At 37.6% G+C, this 24,763-nt stretch overlaps 1 protein-coding gene across 7 annotated transcripts in view; it reads left to right on the forward strand.

The window, feature by feature from the left end:
- Nucleotides 1-24,763, forward strand: part of PLCL1 (phospholipase C like 1) — an 821,890-nt gene that overhangs the window by 486,815 nt on the left and 310,312 nt on the right. For all 7 annotated transcript variants that reach the window (XR_002339304.1, XR_002339301.1, XR_002339302.1 and 4 more), the window contains one exon: nt 18,327-18,410. Coding sequence is in view for 2 of the 7 variants with exons in the window: in XM_021075726.1 (XP_020931385.1) it covers nt 18,327-18,400 (74 nt within the window). In the remaining 5 variants the exon portion in view is untranslated. The remainder of the gene's footprint in view (nt 1-18,326; nt 18,411-24,763) is intronic.

Here is a 24,763-nt window from a genome sequence, read left to right on the forward strand (position 1 = left end):
GGACCTCAAAAGGGCGACAAGGGTGAAATTTACACTACATTTTTCCTTTCATATAACCGTGTGTGTGTGTGTGTGTGTGTGTGTGTGTTGAGAACATGGTGAGAGGGGAAAAGTGGGGTGATGTTAGGGTCAGGAGTTGAGAGAATGGAAAGGCATCCTAGCTTGGGCTATTTTAATTTCCTATAGTAAATGCAAAATTTAATCATATTCTCCGATTAAATGGGACTCAAACTCTATTCTTAAAAGTCACATAATGCTTAAAAAGAACATATTTGAAAATGACTTTAAAAATAAATCAACAATGAAGGAATAAGGATACATTCTGCCACGGGATAGCCTTTTTTAAAACTACATTTGATATTCTATTAAATGATACATCCAGGTAAACTCCCTGCATTTAGTCACACAGGTGGGTACGTTTCATCACAACCCATATGACTCAGACTTCTAAAAAGGAAAAACATGACATTTTTGGTTAATAATTATTTCAGCAACATTTCCCAAGCATCTTTTATATCATAAACAACGTGGATCCTGATTCAGCTCTTCTGGATTCCATAATAACAGATGGATTTCGAGACTGTTTACTGCTGCTTCCCACAAACTTCCTCTTTGTAAACTACTATATTATTTATGAATCAGAAAAGTTTCAAAGAAGCCTCCTATCTGATTACTGCTTACTGATGAACTTGCATCAGAGAAACTTTTAGTCCAATTATACCAGTTTGTTCTAAAGAACTGCTATTATTCCAAAGTCTGAATTTGTTAACTAGTTACTCTGCCTGCTTCTCTGTGCCATTTATTCCCAAAGACCTTGTCAGACAGATTGTAGTAACTCTATCCACAGGAAATGAGAAATAGTGAATATATCAGCTCTGAAAAATCAAGGTACACTAATAAAAAGTATTTGTAAGCAATATTTCTACACCAGACACTGAGACATATTTAAAATGTACTTTAGAAAACATTGCATGTAATTTGGTTTTGAACTGATTTATATTCATCCTTGTAGAAAATTGTGTCTAATTCTTTTTTTTTTTTTTTGCATTGACCTAGTAACAGACATTTAGATAGTTTACAGACATTTCTGGTCACTGACCTTGACTCTTAAGAATTGTTGGTTTGAGCGTCAGGGAGGAATAAGTGTGGAAAAAGAATGAAACTGAAATGTACCTCTTTAAAGTTTATTTGATCCCTCCTGATTTTACAATTTACTTTAGCAATAGAAGCAATTTCCTTTTCTGTGTGTGTGTGAAGTAGGCACAAAGATATCCACAGTCATAGGATTTTAATTAAAAGCAAGAGAGGAAGAAACAAAACAAAACCAAACAGCACAAAAATCCCTGCTAAAAGAAAACCCTGCAAATAACTCTAACCTTGCCTTAAAATTTCCACCCCCTGTGCTACGTAACGATAGGCAACGTGATTATGGTTAATTCATTATGACCTTGATAAGAAACATATTTATGGAGAAGTGTCATCAATTACAGCGGTTCTCAGGCTGAAAGTGAGCCTGAGTTTGTGTGTGTGTCTGTAGGACTGGGCCAGTTATGTCCTCACCCTATTAAAAATATAATTGTCAGTATGCTGACTATGAACCGGGTGAGTTCTTGCCCTGCCCCCAGACACCGTCCTCACTGGGGATCCTTTGCCTCCCTGGGAGCCTAGTGCTGAGGCAAACCAGCTGCATGATCCCCTAGATGCCAAACTCCACCAGAAAGAAGCCTGTGACAGATGCTTCTGCATTTTATGCAAATAGCAACTTCATGGATCGGTTTTCCTTCCCTCTGTGGAATATAAGCATCTGGAAAACAGGATTCCGAGAGCCTCAGTACATTAACAAATGAACAGAAATGACCAGACAAAACAGTGGTATCAGCACTGACTGGGAGTATCAATGAGGAATATATTTATTAAAGCCTTAGTTTTTTGGAAAATTTCCCCTCAAAATCATGCTACTTTTTTTTTTTAAATCACTTTCTAGTACTCCTCTTTCCACAAATTTGTAGTAACTGAATTTTTTTTTTTTTTGGTATATATGTCTCCTAGTCACTGTACTGCAGTTTTTGAGTATCACAAATCTGGAGTTACAGTGAAGAAATCCACACGTTGACTGAAGATGTGTTTAAAACAATTCTAAACAAAAGCAAAAACAAAACCAGAGCATTCTTTCCCAGAAAGAAAGGTTTTTTTTTTTTTTTGAAGCAAAAGTTTCAAAGCTTAATGTTTTAGATCTATTTGCAATAAAAAATTTCATTTCTTTCTTTATATTACTGTGCCTCTTAAAACATACTTATGAAAAAACATAAGCTCTATGATTAAGGAGGATGTAGCAAACATGTATGTATATTCTGACATTCAGCTTCAGCTCTTAAATGGAGTTTACTACTATTTCAATACATAAATAATTTTATAGTACTCATACGGTTGCTTTAATAAGGCTTTCACATTATACCTCATTTTATGTAAATGTTATTCAGATTTCAATCCAAGAGTTTGGTAGGGGAGGTTAAAAGGTGTTTATCTTGATTTGTTAAAATGCACCATTAAAATTAAGCAGTGACAAATATTATGACTTTTTTAATTGTTCTAAATGGTTGTATTTGTTTATTAGGCTTGTATTTATACAAAATATTTTAACTCTTTAAATGTAACCTAATTTGATGAATTGTTCATACAGGAGCTGTAATCAGGAAATAGATCCGGTAAGCTGACAAATTCAGCAATCAGCTTGTATTCTTAGTAAGGTCCCCTCTATGAGTATTGTTTGATGACATAAAATTGTATATAACAGATTTAGAAAGATGAATGGAATTAATGAAAAGAAAGCTTAGATTATTTTATTTTAAAAAATGCTGTCCTTTATGGAGTGTTTGCCATAAAGATTAGTGCTAAAAATATATTTCTTGAACATACAGTTTTAACATTTGGGAGAATATATATTTATTCAGTCTAATCAAAATAAAAATAAATGCAAAAATAGTTAATTTGTTCACTTAAAAATACTTCTGAAAATAGTATTTTAAGGAGGAAAGGAAAGTGATCAGAAATACCCCTCCATCAGTATATGACTATTATATTCCCACATGTTACTTATTAAAAGTAATCAGCCACGATGGAGTATAGATAAGACGTGGCTCTAAATGAAACCTTAACCAAAAATTCGAATAGCATTTCAGAGTCAAGTATTAATAGAATAAACTTAATTTTAGTTTCTCATGAGTGCAGCTGCATTTTCTATTTAATTATGGGTTTTCAACAGTAGTAATTTTTCCTTGACCTACTCAATCTCAAAAGTCAGAAAATTGCTTCTTTTTAAAAACTGACAATGGCACGGTATGTTTCCAAAGAAAAAGACAAATTACAGAAAACCATTAGTTTAAACATATTTAAATAGCCAGGAAGACATTCTAATAGAAAACTTGGCTGAATACGAGGAAAAGTTATGAGTTACTTTTATTACATGGCATAATGTGAATGTTAAAATATTATATTATTATTTTCTTTTTTTTCTAAAAGTAAAATAAGAATGTGTTGTATAATTATAAAAATCCCAGCACATTAAAGATGATTTGTTTCTTGTTCTTTAGTAAATGAAATTCTTTACAAGTGTAAATTCATGGAGATTTCGTCTGCTGCCTGGGTAGTAGGTGAACAGAAAAGGGTATTTTAAGAGAGAAAAATTCAGCTTAAATAAGGGTTGTGAAATAGGATAGCAAGAAAAATAAAAAGCAGAGCACTGGGCTTTGAAAAGATAATAAGATTGAAGCTCAGAATTTATCGACAAATACAGAAGCAAAACAAGATTTTTGACTTAAATTGTTAAATCGTAGTACAGAGTGTAAACACTCGGGTTTTATTTGAATGGGAAACTAAATAATCTTGCTGATTTAATAAAGCAGACTTCTTAACCACAGAGAAGAGGGATTTTTTTGTTGTTTATTTAATACAAAGATTTTATTTGGTATGTTTTAATCACACTGTTGAGAGCCTCCTTTTGTGGCCAGTGAATAATTCCTGGGCTAGGGCTCCAGGTAGTTGACTGATTACAGAAAGAAAAATTTAAAAGTCAATGGATAATTATTCGCTATTCATTTTTCTTACTTTTACCATGCCCATAACTTTTAAAAAATTATATGTATGTATTGAGATTTCCTCTGACTCTTTAAATGAAACTAAGAGCAGATTGCACACAAATGAGTTAAACCTGGTAAAAGAATAATTTTCCAAAGCTTAAATATTATTAACACTTTTCTTTGATTATTTGTGGTGTCGACGTAAATTATGTCTGTCTTCAGAGCCAAAATGTGGTTTCAATACTCAGGTTAATTAAAAGAGCCAGCTTGTACCCTCTGAGCCATTAATGCCACCAGGATCTGTTAAGAACAGTACATCCAGCCAGGGAGTCAAGAGAAGCTTTTGATAAAAACCAGAGATGTCAAGACATTGTGTGCTTTTATCTCTGCTAATTTTGATGGAGTTGATATCAACAAAATGACCCAAGACCCCCTTCCAAGGGCACATCTGCCAGAATCCCAGGTTGTCCGGGAAGGGAAGTCAGAGGATCACATTACTGTAAATTTTATGTGGCGACACCGCTGACATTTAGCTTAATTTTTTTTTTTCCAGGAGAGTTTCAGAGGGATGTGCTATATTTTAAAATGTACTGAGTAAAACATTTCTTTTACAATCCACCGTTGCTTGTGAGCCAGGTCCAGATAAGGGTGGCACTCGACTCTCATCAGCTTCTTCAGAAGCTATGAATTAACAACTGAAACCAAACCCATGTGGCTCAAAGAAGAGTCTTCTTCACAGTGGGGAAGAATTGAGAGGTAGTCAGAAGGGTCAGTGGAAGTCTGCCTTTGAAAGGTGATGACAACATTCATTCGTGGGATAAAACCTCAGGAAAAAAGAATCCCTTGGAGTAGAAGGAAGCATGAAAATCTAAATAGCAAAATAAATACACATTTACACCCAAATTCTTGTAAATTATCAACCCATAAGAGGTTGATCTGTGGTTCATAGGCAGTGACCATAAATATTGTTACCAGTAAGTGACAATATATTGCATTGTCCTCATGAACAGTTGGGCCATAAAACAAATGCATAATAATTTTTGGACACTTTTTTTATGGTGTCAGGAATTTCATAAGGAAGTCCTCACAAAGCTAAGTAAGTGTGGATTCAGTGCCATAATGTTTACTTCTTAATTTGCTGAGCTACTGTAAAATGAAAGTTACAGTCAAAAGTAAGCCATAGGTCAACTAGACAGAGTCCTGGAACATATTTTAGGATCTAGTTGTTGGTCTGACCAAGCTCTCTGTGTCTGTCTTAGCTTCCTCACTTGTAAAATGAGGATTTATGGTGAGATGATCTCTTGGGGCCTGACAAGCTCATCATTCTATGACTTTTGAAATTATAAATAAACTGCCATTTGATGTTTCTTTTTATTTAAAAAAGTGCTGCTTGGATTTTTCAGTTGATCGATACTATATTACTTTACTGTGTAATATGCCCATTTGTAAAAGGAGTTAGAAAGATGCATTTTGGCCTGCACAAAGGAACCAATTAATAGGGAATGAGAGTAAACGATTGCTGAGAGCAATGGGCCTGCTGGGATGAAATTTTTAGGTATTACCTCGAAAACAGAAATGCTGACAACCTCTCACTAAACAACAAATGATTCCAAAATTAGTAAAATACTTCTCCTCTCCCCACTACCAATAAAGAAACAACCAACAAACAAACCCCAAAGAGATAAGAGAAAGGAGAGTGAGAAAGTGAGGAAATGAGACACGAGGGCTCTCTGTCTTTGGAGGGACGAGTTACTACAGGTGTCCTGTTTCCAATCAAGGGGGTTTTCAAGTCTTTAAGGTTATATTTTGTCTCCGTTAAACATATGTATGCACATTTAAAAATGGCAAGGCAGTGAGTTTGAAATTTTGTTTAATTAAAAAAAATAAAATGGCTCAAACTGAGTGTGAGCAGATGGGCACAGAAGTCTTCAGGTCAGGGAAATGTCAGGGAGACTGGCTGAGAAAGAATGTGAGGGGGAAGCTGAGCGGTCAGGAAAAGAAAAGGGGCGGGGCAAAAGGGCCAGGTGATGGAAATTGCTTGAAGAATGATTCACCCCCTGCAGCCTTCTTAGCAGTCATCTTAACCCTCTTTGTCTTTAGTCCTTTTTTTTTTTTTTTAAATAAAAATTAAAAAAAAAAAAATTCAACCATGGCCACTAAAAAAAAAAAAAACAAAGGCAAAGCAAAAACAAAACCCTTTCAGTCTCACAGTTGTGGTCCTGCTGTGAAGGCACTAGTTGTTGAGGAAAATCCCAATTGACTTCTGTACCTGGTACTTGAAACTCATGTCCTGTGGCATAATATCATTGACTGTAGGTGTCTGGCAGGCGGCTAGACATCAGTAGATCCACACCATCAGCTTTCATTATTTTCTTCATTTACCAGGAAACCCCTGGCTGTCAACTGAGTGCTCTGGCGAATTGTTTTAGCTGAAGTCTAGTTTTGATGGAATTGGCTTCAACCTTTTCTATCGGGGAAGATTTCTTACAGGGCTGTCAGCTTGGACTAAATTCTTGGTGTCCAGTTTGTACCTCACTGACTTTCCAGTGAGAGATGCTCAATAAATCACTTCCTGATAAAGGTGCCATGCAGGGGTGATACCCCCAAACTTAGCAAGCATGAAGGAAGGGGCTCTGAAGAATAAGAAAGATGGCCTTGAACTATGCCCAGGTCTGGTACTCTAGTCTATGTAGGTGGGCTCCAGCAATAGGGGCTAGTAGCCAGTATCAAAATATATACCAGTAGGATGTTAACTCAGATATAGGATCTGGGAATCCTACTTTAATTTTAATAACAGTTATTATTGTTATTATTTTTCTATCATTTAGGTTAGTGTTTCTCTTCTATATTAGGTTCAGATAGTTCTTATAAGTATTGAAAAACAAAATTCAACCGAGTAAATTTTAAAGAGCTTATTGGCTTTATTTGGTAGTTTGTGAATTGGACAGCATCCAGTCTAGCAGACAGAAAGGACCTCTGAAGAGCTAGACCACGCAGGAGACAGGAGCAGGAACATGAGAGTCGTACTCAGCAAACAAACTTATTGATTATTACAAGTTTGTTTTACCCTATAGGGCCTGGCAGAGGTCTCTCTCCTCACTAGTCCTAATCAGGTTGCTCCTGATTGACTGGTTTAAGATTTCATTTCCGGGAGAGCCAAGACTCTGAGTTAAATCTCGGGGATTGATGATGTGGGGCTTAGCATAAGCGACTCAATTTTGGGGCTTGTTAACTTTAAGAAAATATCAGAATTTGGGGTTACTTTCTGAGCCAGGTAGGAATATTTCAGTTTGTGATTCTTAATTTCATTTTTTTATTTCTTACTTAAACTTCATCATGCTTAGAAAAAATGAGTGGGGCCACTAACTCTCCCCACTCTTCACTCAGGTCCTTTCCTCAGTCTCAAAGTCACTTGCTTATTACTGCCACGAATGATGGGTCTGCCAATTGGCTGAATGTTTCTGGGGATGTCTGTATTTCAGTCTCCTCATTTTTGCAAGTTATTCTCCTTAGCTGCGTATACTTTCATCAGTTTAGAAGTTCAGAATGTATTTTATTCTAATGAGTCTTTCAAAAGCAGGGACAGCAGTTTGAGTAACTTGATGAAAGGAAAGAAAAGAATATTCTGGTGGTGATAAAATTTTTGTAAACTAGGTCTCATTTTCCCATTAGTTTGAAATACAATTGCAATAAATCTTTAGATTCATTTCAGATTTGTTTTTCGGATTGAAAGATTTCTGAACATGAAGCTTTTACATTTTTCTCTCTACGCTACCATCCCCGCTCCTCAATCATTGACCTATAAACGAAACCAACACTTACATCCAGAAGCATGGCAGTTTTGTCTCATACAGTTGTCCCTTGGCACCACACAATTTAGTTTTTATCACACAAAATTTTGTAAAACTTAACACTTTATCATCATTATATAGTGGCTTAACTCAGATTCTCACAGGTTTTCTATTAGTTTCATTTATTTTTCAGCTAAGGAATGCTTCTGAAGAGAACAATTTTGTTCTTTCACATTACCCAAATACTTGTAGAATCATAATTAGCTTTTCTTCTTTGAAACTTTCCAATAATTCATAGCAGATTCAAAAACTAAGCTATTCTTTACCCGTTAGGAGAGGGAAAGGGGCAGGGGTGTGATAAGGGTATGGGGTTAAGAAGTACAAATTACTAGGTATAAAATAGATCAACTGCAAGGATAAATTGTACAGCACAGTGAATATAACCAATCTTTTATAATAACTATAAATGGAATATAATCTATATAAATATTGAATCACTCTGTTTTTCACCTGAAACTAATATAATACCGTAAATCAATGGCTTATACCTAAAAAAAAACCCTAACCTATTACTGTATGTTAAATTAACCATAGAAATGTGGCTTTTGGAATTGGACACAATGAATCCTTCCCAGAGAGCAAAACTGTCATTAGGAGAACCAGGAAAAGGTTTTAATAGTATGAGCTATTTCTGACTTTCTTTACCAGGTAAAGCTTTGCTGATGCCTTGGATCATCTTTAATGTCACTGGGATGAACGTCTAACAAATCTATAAAACCGTGTTAAAAGTAGTGAAATATAGTGGGCATCCTGTGATACTCATATACACAATATTTGTTCTTATAAAGGTAAAACCCAATCAGTATTCCTGGTTTTATTCATGATATATTGTTTCCTCTCATGGATAGGAAAACAAGGGGAAAATTTAGTACAGGAATTTGGGGAGGAAGCATGGGGTGAATAGATTTGGGATCTTGGGTATAGGAGTATGTGAAGATTGCTATTCTTATTTTACTATTTCTTCATGCGTTTCATTTTTTATTAAATTTAACACATGCCATTATTTTCTGTGCCATTAAACACTGGTAGGTAGGGAAAAATGGTTCTGGAAATAAACTCCTAAGTGCAGTTGCCTTGTACCTAAGTGTAAAAGCTAATCTAGAAAGAGAAAAGTGGCCCAGAGACCTCTTTGTGTGAAGTATCTCAACATATTGCTGTCTGTTATATTGTACCGAACACATGCACTTCTGTTTAGTAATATTTTGGGGAGCTGAGATTTAGGGCAGAAAAGATTGGAGCATCTTTGCAACTAATTCTAAAATTTTATAGGGTTATTTGTTTATTGGTACTGTGATGAACATGCATTATTTGTAATAACATTTTCAGTTTAACATTCCTTTTTTTATTTAACTCTGATTTTTAGACCTTCGAGTTTTTCTTTGCTTTAGCTTGGGAAAACCAAATAAGTGCAAGTTTCCTCCAAGACACCTCATGAAAACATTTTTTTTTAATAAAATCAAGAGTGAAACGAGTCTATATTTATTTGGAAGATCATCTGACTACTGCTAAATGGAGTATCTCAATCTGAAAGTGAAATCTGTTTCACTGCTAAAAATTGCCAAGAGTTTTTTGACTGAGATTTGGGAATCTGCAGAAAATGTAAAAGTTTTTTTTTTTTTCTACAATAATCTGTTCAGTGAACAAGCTGTGAAAAATAGTTCTGTATTTTGTCCATGTGATGCAGCAGACGGTAAATTTCCATTTTAAAGAACGATATGAGTAGCTTCTGGCATCCATCTCTATTGCCTTACTCGAATCTACTTACACTGAGTTACAACAATGCAGTTTATTATTTCTTTAAAGCAAAAAATAAGAAGGGACCTTATATTCTTTCTTTCTTTATTTTTTTTTAACCCAATCCATAGCTCAGCTCTATTCCTTTATCTGGGATCAGTAATGTGAGGACACTTAGGGGTCTTACCATATGTGCCTTGAAATGCCATAATTCTATTAAGAAGATATCCTTTTCCTGCATTTAAAGCTTCGCATTTGAAAACCTTTTGAGTTAATGTATTGTTTCTTCATAAATATATCCATTTGATATGGGTGGTCCCATAATGAACATTTGTTATAAACTATTAAAGGATATATTTTAAAAGAGGTATAACTACAATTCTTATATAAACACAAAATGAACATGTGCTTAAAGATTTTACTTATTCATTCGTTAATGAGAGAAGCAGTAAGATGTTGTAACCTGCTCAGAGGATAATTCAAGTTTGTATTCACACATGTCTAGGTGAATAAACAGTGTTGGCATGAATTGGCAAGTAGGTGCAAAACTAGTCAATAGTTACAGAACAGTGATCAACTGCATTCTATAGGTCACAACATATTTCTATGGACCAGAATTATTTGCACTGTTGATTTTCTACAACTCACAGATGCAAAATAGCGCAAAGACCATAAAAGTCAGAGATAACCTGGAAGGGTGTGCTAGACAAGATACCTAATGGTCTTTTTGGTTTATTTCAAAATCTTTCCCAAATTTTAACCCACAGATCCAATTAAAAATTACTTTTTAGGGAGTTCCCATTGTGGCTCAGCCGTTAATGAATCTGACTAGCATCCATGAGGATGCAGGTTCGATCCCTGGCTTTGCTCAGTGGGTTAAAGATCAGCATTGCTGTGAGCTGTGGTATAGGTGGCAGACGCAGCTTGGATCCTGCATGGCTGTGGCATAGGCCAGCAGCCACAGCTCCGATTGGACCCCTAACCTGGGAACCTCCATGTGCCGTGGGTGTGGCCCTAAAAAAAGACAAAAAGGAAAAAAAAAATTACTCTTTAGATTTTCCACTCAAATAAATCAATTTTGTTTCTTGGTTTACATTTACCTACTAAAATCAAATGCCTGCTTAGAACAGTGTCTGATGCATGGTAGGCAGCCCATTCATATTTGTCAGATGGATTAGCATTTTCTTGTATTGTCTACTGAATATTTTACAGATGACCCAGAAATACAAATTGGTATATTCTTTTTGTTCCCAAATCTTATGCATGTCAGGAAGATTCTGAAGTAAACTGGGGGAAGCCACTAGGGCTTTGGTACATACCTTTCTTTTGTCTTTATTCTTTTTACAGTCAATGATGCATCTCCTGAGAGGGCATGAGATCCAAAAAAGGAACTTAGGAGTCAAGCTGCCACTGTAGGAGTTCCTTAGCAGTGGCTTAGGAGTAACAAACCCAACTAGTATCCATGAGGATACGGGTTCAATCCCTGGCCTCGAGCAGTGGGTCAAGGATCTGGCATTGTCCTGAGCTGTGGTGTAGGTTGCAGACAAGGCTTGGATCCCACATTGCTGTGGCTGTGGTGTAGGCTGGCAGCTATAGCTCCAATTCGATCCCTAGCCTGAGAACTTCCATATGCCTTGGGTGTGGCCCTAAAAAGAAAAAAAGACAAAAAAACACAAAACCTTGTCACTGTATTCCCAGTGCCCCCCACCTGGCAGGGGCATGACCTCTGGTGGGTAAAATCAACATCAAGCTGTCTATAGGGTAAGAGACCTCTGAGAGCCAAGTCTTAATTTTCTGAGGATTCTACTGAGGACCATATTGCAGATCAGATGCTTGTCACTAGTTGGATTTGGACAATATGAGGTTGCTCCTAGAATAAATTTGTGTTCGACCTCCATTCATTTCAACTAGATGATAACCCAAGGAGTTTAGTTGCAGGTTTCTGAGGAGGGCTCTGATGCCCATACGATATTTTTTTATTTATTTTTTTAATGGCCACCCAACAGCATATGGAAGTGTCTGGGCCAGGGACTGAATCTGAGCTGCAGTTGCAACCTTCACCTCAGCTGTGGCAATGCCTGATCCTTTAACCCACTGCACTGAGCTGGGACTTGAACTTGCATCTCCGCAGCAACCCGAGCTGCTGCAGTTGAATTCTTAACCCACTGCACCACAGCAGGAACTCCCTGGTACAGTCTTCTTCTTCTTAAATTGTCCGATGCCAGGAATTTTGCCATTGTCACCTCGTCCCTTGGACTTAACAATTGCAGTGATCCCACTGATGTTCCCATACATTCTCTTGGGAGAGGCAGAGATCTTTCTGTTTTCAGTGATGCAAACTTCATTGGGAAGAAAACTAGTGACCACGTGGTGATTTGTCATCCTATTAAGATTTTGACAGGGGAAGTGAGTTGTCAGACAATGGGCACCAAATACTGGGGGACAGGTCAGAGGGAGGCAGAGTCAGGAATGAGAAAGAGGTACAACAGGTAGAGCCGAATGTCTTTAACAAATTTACTCACTAACTCTCTTCTTGCTGATGTCGCCAGTGCACATTTTGCAAAAATATCCCGGGCTCAGTAGCAGCATTACAGAATGGAGGGGATTCATTTTACATGGAAAATGGTTAGCAAGACAAAGTTTTCCCTCACAATGGCTATTTTGAATTTTTATGTAACCATTGGATTTCTTTGTTACTTGTTAAAAAGTGTGTGAACTTGTCTTTCAGATATTTTATCACACTTATTACTGGTCTACTGCATATATGAGTATTCTCTTCTAGTTTACATAGCACTTTCATACACATTATCTCATTTAATCTTTACAATAATCTCATAGTCCTTAGTTGTGAAAGATGATCTTTGACTGAAAAAGTGTCCCCCTGCCCCGCCAAGGCAAGCTTTTCTCTGTGAAAGAAATGACTGTCCTATCATCAGTTTATACTCATCAGCAATATGAGTGCTGGATGTTGATGACACTAATTATTTTTGCTGTGGTAGTCCATATCCTGCATGAAGGTAAAAAAAAGAAAACAAAAAAAACAAAACAGACTCTGGAGCCACAGCCTGATTCATCTGCCATTTATAGGTGTGGTTTAGTCTTTCCTTCCTCCCTGGCTTTGCTGTTACCACTGAAGAAATTAGTTCTATAAACACTTCAAGTCTTGACTCACTGACACTTTGCACTTTGTCATCCAATATTTTCAGATACTATAAAATTTGAATGAGGAAATCCTGGAACATGGGTTATCCATTATTCTCAAATACAACTCTCTATTAAAGCAGTAGGAATGTTGGGATGAAAGTTAGACTTTGAAAAATAAGGTGACTTTTAAAGATAAGAATAAATGACCTGGTATTTCCCACTCTAAATAGCTAATGTAACTTTGGATAAGTGACTAATTTTCTAAAGTGAAAAGTATAGTACTTTCAGTTAGGGCATAGAGGTATTGTAAGGATTAGGGACAGTGAAATATTCTTAGTTAAAAGATGTTATTTAAATGCAAGGCATTATTACTATGAAAAAGAATCATAAGTTACATTATGATTAAGTTTGCTTTTAAACTCTTGAACCTGAAAGGCCAAAGAAGTCTGTTCTTCTATGTATCATTTTGTGCATGGTAGCTGTCTACCTAAAAAGTGACTTTGGATAAAGTTTCATTAAATGAATGAATACATTTCATTCAAGGATTCCTAACAGGCGTCATTACTTCGAGGTCAGTAGGGAGTTTTTAAAAGTTTGAGTGGTTCAGGCCTTGGAGGGAAATAATTTAGGTCTATCCTTAACCAGTAATTAAATTCAAATTCTTGTGTACCAAGTGACATTCTAGTTTGAAAAATCCTTAATCATGGAGTTCCCTTGGTGGTGCAGTGGTTAATGAATCTGACTGGGAACCATGAGGTTGCGGGTTTGATCCCTGGCCTTGCTCAGTGGGTTAAGGATCTGGTGTTGCCATGAGCTGTGGTGTAGGTGGCTTGGATCCTGAGTTGCTGTGGCTCTGGCGTAGGCCAGCGGCTGGCTATAGCTCCGATTATACCCCTAGCCTGGGAACCTCTATATGCCGCGAGTGCGGCCCTAGAAAAGGCAAATAAAGAGAAAAAAAGAAAAATCCTTAATCTTAATCTTTGCCAAAAGTAGTTAGAGATGGTTTCTGTTGCTTGCCTTCAAGAATTCAGATGAGGAGTTCCCTGGTGGCACAGTAGGTTAAGGATCTGATGTCAATGCTGTGGCTTGGGTTACTGCTGTGGCTCTGGTCTTTGCTGTGACATGACTTTAATTCCTGGCCTGGGAACTTCTGCATGCTGTGGGTGTGGCCAAAAAAATAAAAGAATTCAGACCGAAACAGCATGCCTGGGCTTATGATGATAGCAAGTTAATACAGGAAATGCACTTGAATGTTACTCAGTTTAATGACCATTGAAGTGTTGGGCAGTATAATTCTTCTTTCAGGACTATGATATATGGTATTGTTTAAACTCATTTAGTTTTCATTCTCTTAGACTAGATAGAACACAAGCACTCTCCAAAGACCTAGTTCTAGTTATTTTTGCATATGGCTTAGTACTTGGGATATAGTTGAATTCAACAAATACTTACTGGTTGGACTAAAAAAATAAGCTGAATTTGGCATTATTAAGCACACAATAGGCAATAAATTGTTATATTTGATTAAATTCAAGCTCACTCAATTTATTGAGCCCCACTATGCCCAAGTTACTATGAAAAATATAAAGTCATGCTCTTTGCCCTTTAACTTTCAGTAGGTTTGTAATTTCATAGTGAAGAAAGGATGAAGTAAGAAACTCAAATTTAAATTTATTCTTCTATGTGTACTTTGTGTGTATGTGTTGCTTTGATGCTATAGTATTATACAATAAATTTGAAACCTGTCATTAAGACTGGCTTCTCTCAACCATGAGTGGAATATAGTGCTAAATCTATAAAAATTGATTACAAAGTCAAAATGTACATACTTTGTGATGTTACCTGGTGGTTTGGATTAGAGTTGCTCTATCATCTCCATTAACCTGGGATTTTATTATATTTAATTGACATTCTGATTTTAATTGACTCCATTGAAAATAGAAACAGTATTTTATATTTTAAACTAGAAGCTCATTTTATTCCATTAATGATCATGTACGGTATATTCATTGATAAAATATGGATAAAATTGAATGAACCTGGAAATTTGCCTGAATGCCAAATATATATATTTAAGCCTATAACTACATGGCCCTTATCAGGGAACCCAGAAAGAAATTCTATGTGGTAATATATCATAGGAAGCAGCAATAAGAACAAGAGTGAACAGTATCGCTGGGGTCTCTATTCCCAAAGCTCTAGCTTTATGGCACTTACAAGAGAGACAGAGAGGACTTTATATTATAGGAATTGCTAACCCCCATCTCAGTATCTTTGAGCCTAATAGCGAAAATAGCTCCTCAGGCTGGAGAATGTGCATGATTCCTATCTTTCAACTGTTGCCTCCTCAAGATAAGAAGCTTACTCCAGAATAGAAATTGTCTTCATCATCAAACACACCGTTAAGTTCAACTAACTTTTATTTATTTATTTTGTTTTTTTTTGCTATTTCTTTGGGCCGCTCCTGCGGCATATGGAGGTTCCCAGGCTAGGGGTCGAATTGGAGCCGTAGCTGCCAGCCTACGCCAGAGCCATAGCAATGCGGGATCCAAGCCGTGTCTGCGACCTACACCACAGCTCACGGCAACGCTGGATCGTTAACCCACTGAGCAAGGGCAGGGACCGAACTCGCAACCTCTTGGTTCCCAGTCGGATTCGTTAACCACTGCGCCACGACGGGAACTCCCAACTAACTTTTAAAGAGCAAGACTGTCTTGGTGAAGGGAGCTGGGCATTGATTTTCAGTCTGACATGAGCTCCTTATTTCACTGCAAACTGAAAACAAACACTTTGTAGCCTAATCACTTGGATCACAGCATCACGTGGGCTGTGTGTTCAACTGTGGTTTTAGGGTCACAGAGAACACCTACTGGAAACAGACATTTGAGGAGGAGAGTTACTAGGAATCTTAATTTTATATAAGCTCTGCAGGTCACTTTCCGCATGCTCACAGTTTGAGAAGCACTATTCTAAATAACAAAGTCTTCCTCAGAGCATTCTCAAGACATGGGGCCAAATTTATTTTTTCAGTTTTCCAAAAATGTGAAATTGTTATTTTGCACATTTCCACGAGAATAAGAGAGATGGCTAATCTCTCTAAGGTGAACACTAATATCACTATGGTTTAAACTTCATTTTTCAGGTTTGTGATGCTACATTTACTGAAATCTGAGAATCAGACTTTGGGGACATGTATATTAACTTATCTTCCTATATTATAGGGACCTTTCCTTACTTTCTCTTACATCTTCACTAATCCAAAACAAGACCCATACCCACTAATTAACTTAGGGAAAGAAGTATGAGTCTAGGAATTCCTTTTGTGGCTCAGCAGTAATGAACCCGTCTAATATCCATGAGGATGCAGGCTTGATCCCTGGCCTCACTCAGTGGGTTACATATCTGGTGTTGCTGTGAACTGTGGTGTAGGTTGCAGAAGTGGTTTGGACCGGGCATTGCTGTGGTTATGGCGTAGGCCAGCAGCTGCAGCTCTGATTCAACTCCTAGCCTGGGAACCTCTTTCATATGCTGCCTGTGTGGCCCTAAAAAGGAAAAAAAGAAAGCATGCGTCTAAATGAGATTCTAGTAAAATTCTTATTTGCGTAGGTTGAGGAACTTTCTACAACTCTCTTTTTTTCTTTTAATATAGCTGCACCTGTGGCATATGGGAAGTTCCCAGCCTAGGAGTCAAACTGGAGCTGCAGCTGCTGGCCTATGCTACAGCAACGCCATATCTGAGCCACTTCTGTGACCTACACCACAGCTCATGGAACACCGGATACTTCACCCACTGAGTGAAGCCAGGGATCAAACCTGTATCGTCACAGAGACTATTGGATTCTTAACCCACTGGGCCGTAATAGGAACTCCCAAGGGGTGAGTTTTTAATATAAAATAAAAATTAACTCACATCTCAGTTTGTCCTCTGATAGTTGAATTCTCTTGGTTCCTGGGGATAGATAAATATTTGATTAATGTTGGTTGACCATGAATTTTGAAGGTCCTTCGGTTTGGTGACAGTATAGAGACATCATGTTCTGAGAGTTCCAGGTCAAGGTCTTCAGAGCTCTGGAAGTCAGGTGGACTGTCTAAGTGGATATCCCGTTGGCCATGTGTAATTTAGGAAAGCCTTGCAACAGGAAAAAGATTCGTCATGAAGAATTGAAATGTAGATTGGAAGGCAGGATGTCAAACAGACTGCACTGAAATAGAGGTTCTTGAGACACTTAATTTGGGAAGTTAGAGCTATTATTTTTAAATAAGTCTTTTCTAGAGAGTGAGAGTTGGTGATTTTGGTTGATATTACTAGTGGCCAATAGGATCTGATGCTTCTCTCCTCCTTGGCACATGGAAAACTGCAAGTCTAAGACTTGTAATTGAGGGTGACCTGAGACAAGTTCTGGTCAATGGGCTGTGAGTGTAAATGATGTCACTTTCACACTGAACCCTGGAAGAGTGTGTAGGATGTCTCCAGGTGCTCTTCTGCCTCAGCAACTTAGAGGACCTTCTATTGAGAAGACAGAGTCACAGAATCAAAGTAGCCTTGATTCTCCAAGTGACTGCACGGAAGGCAGTTGCTCTGGAAATTTGCCTGCACTCAGAACAGGTTTGCACAAATGAGAATCAATTTTGGTAGTGCTGAACCACTGAGATTATTGGTTTATTTGTTACAACAGCAGAGCCTACCTTAACTGACTAGTAAAATGATTTAGTAATATTCCCTTGGATAGGTCAGTCTTTAGGTTCTAGAAATAATTGAGACTGAAAAGTCTGGTTAAGTTAGAACTATTCACTCTTTTGAACTATAAACTATTTCTTGGTATTCACTTATTCATTTGTTCAACTATTCAGCAAAAGGTCTCTTGTAGATTGCATGCCAATCCCTGTGCTGGGCTGAGGGAAGCCTAGTATTACAGTGAATAGCCTAGGCTCTGGAATCACTGTCTAAGTTTGAATCCTGGTTCTGCTATGTGTAAAGCTCAGTGATTACTGCTGAGTCTTTAACCTTCCTGTGCTTTCATTTCTTTATCTCTTCACTTGCAAAATAGCAGTTGTAACCATACCTACCTAATGAGTTTGTGAAGATAAAAGGAGATAATATATGTAAAACACTTGGCATTGTGCCCTACTAAGTAAATGATCAAAAACATTAGCTATCATTATTTGGTAGCAGCTCTGTCTTTCAGCAGCTCTTCTTCCAACTGAGAATATCACAAACTAGGAGCGAGACCCATTTATATTAATACTTCCTGTATTATATTCTTATTACTGCCATAACAAATTAGCACAAACTTAGCACTTAACATGACACAAATTTATGATCTCAGTTTTACAGATAGGAAGTCCGGGTTGATGTGGCTGGTTTCTCTGACCCCTGTTTCCCAAGGCTAGGATTGAGATGTCACCGGGTTGACTGATTCTTCTTCAAAGCTCTGGGAAGAATCTCCTTCCAAGCTCATTCAGGTGTTGGCTGAATCCAGTGCCTTGCAGTTTTAAGACTCAAGTTCTCCTTTCCTTGCAGACTGTCAGCTGGGGACTGCCCTTAGCTCCCAGAGGCCTTATTCTGACCCTTGCATGAGGACCCCTACTTCCTGAGCCAGTAACGGTGAGTCCAATCTTTCTCAGGCTTGGGATCTCTTTGACTTTGCCTTGTACCTTATCATTCTTCTGCATCTAGCAGGGGGAAGTTCTCTGCTTTTAAGGGCTCATGTGATTAGACTAAATTTATCTAGATAATTAAGCATAAATTCCCTATTTAAATATTTTAGGAGTTCCCTAGAGGCCTAGTGGTTGGAGTCTCGGCATCGTCACTGCTGTGGCTCAGGTTACTGCTGCTGTGCTGTGAGTTTAATCCCTGGCCTGGGAACTTTGGTATGCTGTGCGTGGCCAAAAAACAAAACAAAAAAACAAAACCCAAACAAACTAAAAACCCTAATTACATCTTCAATGTCTTTTTTTTTTTGCTGTGCAATGTAACAATAGATTCATGAATTTCAGAGATTAGAGCCTGTACATATTTGGGGAACCATTATTCGGGATCTACTACAATTCCCCTGGGTCCACAACTAAGCTCTTTCCTGTTCTTCGCAATGACGCTACTACACATTGTGTGCTTTCTGTGTGCTAGGAAACAAACCTTCTCTCTATATATCTCTATCTAGAACATCCTAATTTCATGCAACTCTGGAAGCAGGTTGTTACCATTATGCCGTTTTAAAGAAAAGGAACGGATGCTCATAAAGATTCTTGAACCTGCCCGCAGTAGATTTCCTTGGCTGATAAGTGAGAGAGAAGGAATTCCAAACCACGTGTGACAGCCTCCCTTGAAACTTCTTTTGTCCTACACATCCATGAAGCCACTGGCGTGCCTTTCAACATCACGCCTAGTCCCTTATTCAAGACCAGTGGGTTCTCAAAAACCAGGAGGTTCTCAAACTGCAGGGGCTCAATAATTAAAGTTCTGCTCAAGTCTCTAGAGCTGCCTAAATGTTTGTATGCATCCAGAGTCACAAACTTATTATGGCAACCTCTGGTGTTTGGGGCCAGCATTGGGAAAAGAGGTGGGATGGTGCCAATAGTCAAGGGGTAGACATTGCTCGCATCACAATAATGATACTAATAGCTGATATTTATGGAGAACCAATTATATGCTTGGCCTTATGCCAAGCAATTCACACGGAGGTTTGGCACTCATTTCATTCTCCAGACAAGTTTACCAGGGAGGTACTATTCACCAGCTGCACTTTACAGGGCATGAAATGGAAGCACAGAAAGCTTATGTAACTTTTTGAAGGCTACAAAGCTAGAAGGAGGCAAAGCTAGGATTTGAACCACCCAAGCCTGAGAGCTCCCTTATACTTTGATATTGCTCCAGAAACAGAATGGACTCTAGATTCTTATGCTTTAGGTGGCACTACAGGTATTTGTCACTCCTTCACATCCTCTTTGCCTTCCAGGAAAGTTGACAGTAAGAGGGTCTGAAGTCAGGACCAGGGCTGGGGTCAGGAAGAAGATAATCCAGGTCAGATGTGCTAGCCCTGCTCCTGGGTTAGGATATGGCATCTAGCTTGCCAGCTCCTCTCTCTAGCCTGGGAGTGGGTGAGCCCCTGTGAATGGGATGGTTTGGGCTGCTATTAATACATCATAGAATCAAGAAGAGAGGCCTTCTGACACTACCCTGATGCCCCATGCAGCAATCATCTCAGATCGTCACCTTTCTCCAACCCCAGAACACTCATCTGTGTGGATGGCTTTTATGTCATTATAAACTACACATCTCTTCCTTCCCAAATTGCTGTGCTGAGCAGCTGCTTTTCCTGACCTTTATTCCTTTCCCTTTCAAAAGCAGTGACATGGTAAAACATATTCTGAAGAGTCTGCCTGCACTTTTATTATTTTTTTGGTTCTGACGTAGGCTCCTTTCATAAATATCTTGAAACATAGTCTTACATATGTGGCTGTTCTACATTGCCTTTGCGGAAAGTTGTTAAAAAGTGATAAGGAGGCATGTATGTATGCAGTTGCAACATGAAAAGCTCTCAGCCATGAATTAAAAGATCTAGAAAGGAAATTAAATACATGTTTTTGAAATTATTATACTCTAGAGAAAAAGGATAGCTATTAGATATTGTAGACAGGCTTTTGTTACCTTTTGTATTTTTTTCAAATTTTGTTAAATTTGACATTCCTCAGTTTGGAAGGATATAAGGTGTGAAGACAATAGCAAGTTTGGTCATAATGACAGAATTAACTTGAATTTTTTGTGCCATGGAAGAAATCTGTAATGGTGATATTTAAGCTGAATTGAGAATTTCTTGTGATTTTGTATGTTAATACAAGAAGAACTCAGAAGAAATGCAGATGACTTTACATCCTTATATGGACTAACATTCCTCTAAAAAGATATTTTAACTTAACATTGAAAAACAATGACAATGAAAATGTATTCTTAATTATTGGGCTAGAATCATAAATGTGTTATAATTGTCTTTACTTGCCTTTCTTTAAAAGCTACAAATCTTATGCAAGATGCATTTTATAGGATTTTTAATCCGAACTGCAGTACTTTTATCCTGAAAATTTTTCATGGCTAGATCGGCTATTATTTAACATTCTGCAGACAAATAGGAAGCTCAAGCTGATAGAAGGTGCTCTCTCAAGGTTTGGTTCATTTTCATTAATGTAAAAGGAAACTCTTTGTGATATAAAAATGTTTGTTGAGCTCCTGCCAATTAAAAAACACACCAGAAAAGTCATCTGAAATATAATCGAAACATAACACTCAACAGCTGAAGGCTGCTATTTGGAAAACTTTGATGAGCTTGTAGAGAGGTGGAATCAATTTCACCTTTTGACAGCAATAGAAATGTGCCTTAGAGGTTTTCAAGTTGTAAGGTATATTCTGGTTCCATTCTACAATTAAAATCCGTCAACTTATTCTAGAACCTGACTCATATTCAATTTTACATTCTCCTCTGTCTAATAATTTTAAACTGTGATGCACATGCTACTTTTCTAACTTTCATCACAGATTATTGGATCAAAGAGGGCTGGCCTAATAATTGCACACAACCATAAAGCATTCCTTGAAAGAGGCAAATTTGGGATTTTAATAGGCTCTCGGATCTTGATGAGCATTTGTTCACTCTTACTGCATTCTTCATGAAATGGAAAGCTTCAATTTTCTGTTTATAGAACGATTGCAGGCTGAGAATGCTATTGTAGTTTTCAGGAAAACACAACACTGTTTTTGAACTTAGCAACCTTACCACATGGACGTTAAAGAGGCCCTAAAACTATGCGGTAAACTATTTTGGGACAGAATTCTTTCATCTCAATTTCTTTGTGTTTTCAGCTCCATAATTTACTACAGCCCTAGGGACTTAACACTTAATTGATTTAATGTTTCATTAAAGACCAATAGTTGATAGAAAAATCATCAACAGAAAATGAAATCATTCATTTATCCCTCCAATAAATAATTATTGTGTAAAGCCCTGGCTGAGTCCTAGAGATGCAGCAATGAGAAAAACAGACAAGAATTTTGCTGTGTGGAATTTACAAGCCAAGAAGCTAAACCTACTCTCATTGTGGGAAACACTTTGCACTAAGTCTAATGGGACTAATTTTACACCTAAAATCTCTTTATAAGATAAACTTTAGCTGATTTCAGGCAGTAGTATATTTTTAAAATGCCCAATATTGACTGGTAATGGCCACATATTGCTATTTATTTTATTTACTCTAGTGGAGTTTATTGAAAAGTAAGAGATGATTATAAAATACTATATGTGTGCTTACTGATATGTTATGACTGAGACTAGCTCTCTTTGACAACAGTCTTTCCAGCCTAAGGCTTACCTGTATAACAAACAAAATCAAAGCCATAGGTATCACCCTTAGGAAGAAATGATGACATAGTTATAAATTCTTCCTCTCTGGCCTCTCCCAGTGTCCCTCCCTCTGTTCCTGCTCTGATCTTAATCTGATCACTAGTATAAAATTATAGAACAATAAATTACATTCGTATTACTCTGGACTTTGCATCGTGCCCAGCATTTTACATGCCTTATTTAATTACTACAACAACTCTATAAGGTAATTACTCTCACATTTCACAGTTGAGAAAACTGAGCACAGAGAGGTGACTTAAGCAAGATCACAAAGGTAGGAAAATGGGAGAAAGACTTGCACTCCAGAGGGGATGCAGTCACTAGGATTAACTATTTGCTGTGGAAAACCCCATTTTTACAGCTCTAGAACTTCTGAGATGCACATAAAGGGAGACTAAATAAATATCTCTCAGATGCAAAACTGGTATAGCTGTGGCCCTCCTTCTTATTGTGGGAGTAAGACTTCAGGAGGGCTGCTCTTACCTGTTGAACTGATTAATTGCAGCATTTCCAAAAAGACATTTTAGAGTTTTTCTTTCTCTCCTCCTTTACTACAGCTCCAATAGAGCAGTTTCAAATCACTACACTTGGAAATTAGCAATTTCTTTACTAGGAAACAAATCCAGTTAAAATAGCTACTTTAATAACTATTAAAATACAAGTCTATTGACATAACAGCAGGAGTTATATTTAGATTATTGGGCTCACCAATTTAGCCTCCCTGAATAGTTACAAGACAGGAATAACGAAAAAAGAACTTCCTTTTTTTTTTTTTTTTTTTTTTTTTTTTTTTTTTTGTCTTTTCTCTCTCTCTCTAACCGTGTAAGTGATTTTGTGTGTGTGTGTGTGTGTGTGTGTGATTGGGTAGTTCTGTGCACAAAACATGAGGATTTAGGTTCCCGCGCTGTCAAAGTGGAAAGTTAGCTAGGGTTTTCTTCATAAGAATTTTACAGTAGTATAAGCATATAACAAACCTTGAAAAGAATGTCTCCTCCTGATTTCAATAAGCCATATTGGTGAGAAGCATAATAATGTCTTCATTTTCTGGAAAAATATGTTCAAATTTAATGCTATAATGAGTTGTGGATTTGGTTATGAAGATAGAAAAGTCTCTTATAGTGGTGTCATGCCCTGATAATATGGCTTTACCTATAAACAGATCCATTACCTGCATCTGTAATCAAACTATTGGACAGAAGGAAATTATTAGAAGTTTTTAATCTGGTCCATGGGATAGTGAGTACCTCCTCATGAGTTTGTGTGTGAGTGTGTATGTGTAAGGCTCTTAATTAATCCAGGGTAAAGCTGGTCCTCAGAGATGGGTACTTTACAACTCTGCTGTCACAGACAAGTCCCTTGAGTGAGAACAAAGCAAGGAGGATGGTGATGTGATCTAAAGACCAGTTTGACTGCAAATAGAGAAACCTACTAGCCCATGATGGAGGTGCTGAAAGCTTTGATTTTAAAGTGCAGAGTGGTGGTGGTGGGGGGCCGGGGTTCAGAAGCTCTGTGGCCAAAGAACTTTACAAATACCAAGGATAAGTACAAGTCAGTATCAGTCCTTTCAAAACACCAGACTGTGCTTGCCTTCACAGAGAACAAGTTACATTTGATGAGGAATCATCAGGGGGGCAGGAGAGAGGAGGCAGCTTGTTGACCTGGAGAACTTTTCAGATAGAAGCAGAGAACAGGGATGAAGTAACTATTAGTATTGCCCAAGACTCAAGGGGATAGATTCTTTCTGAACACAAGCCCTGGAGTCTCCTGTGGCCCCACACTGACATTCTTAGGGCTGGTGATGACATTTACTCTCTTGGGGTGAATCCTGAGCTTTAATAGCAAAACAGAACTACACAATTGCAGCTTCTTGCCTTGTTGTCAACCCAACTTCTGGATATATTACTATCAGAGACTGTTTAAACAGAGCAATAAGACGACAACACACTGCTTTAACTAAACCCAGCTAGCAGGCTAATTTTAAGGCAGCTCAGTTGGAGGAGGCCGGTGCATTAATTTACTCTAATAGCAAAGGGTGTGGGGGATGAAGGGAAAGGAAAATAGGTTGAAAGGCATTTAAAAAAAAAAAAAAAACACCACCAAAAACCCAAAGAACTCGTGCTCAATTTCTTTTTTTTTTTTTTTTAAAGGTGTTTAACACTTGTACAATTTGGTCAAATTATGGGCAGGATAGTAAGAGAAGCTAGTCTGCTTTTAAAGACCAAGATCATGTGAGATAGGACATGATTACTTTGCTGAATCCCCACTTTTTTTTTCTTCCAAAAGAGACAAAGGGAAATACTTAAGAACCAATAGTGACGGCAACAAAGCAATCATTGAGTTGCAGGATACCTTTGTCTCTAGGGGGCACGCAGTAATTTTTACATGTCTACCACTGAGTGTCAAACCTTTTCTTTTCTTCTTCTTTCCATTCTGGATGGCCAAACTGATTATCTAAAATAGAAAATTAGCACACAATGGGTTTACTCTGCGATATCCCTTATGCAACTAATGGCAAAGCTTGTTAATTGGTTGTAAATGCCAGCAGGTTGCCAGGATAATACTTCAG

The sequence above is a fragment of the Sus scrofa genome, chromosome 15 (genome assembly GCF_000003025.6).
Source record: "Sus scrofa isolate TJ Tabasco breed Duroc chromosome 15, Sscrofa11.1, whole genome shotgun sequence".
Lineage (NCBI taxonomy): Eukaryota > Metazoa > Chordata > Mammalia > Artiodactyla > Suidae > Sus > Sus scrofa.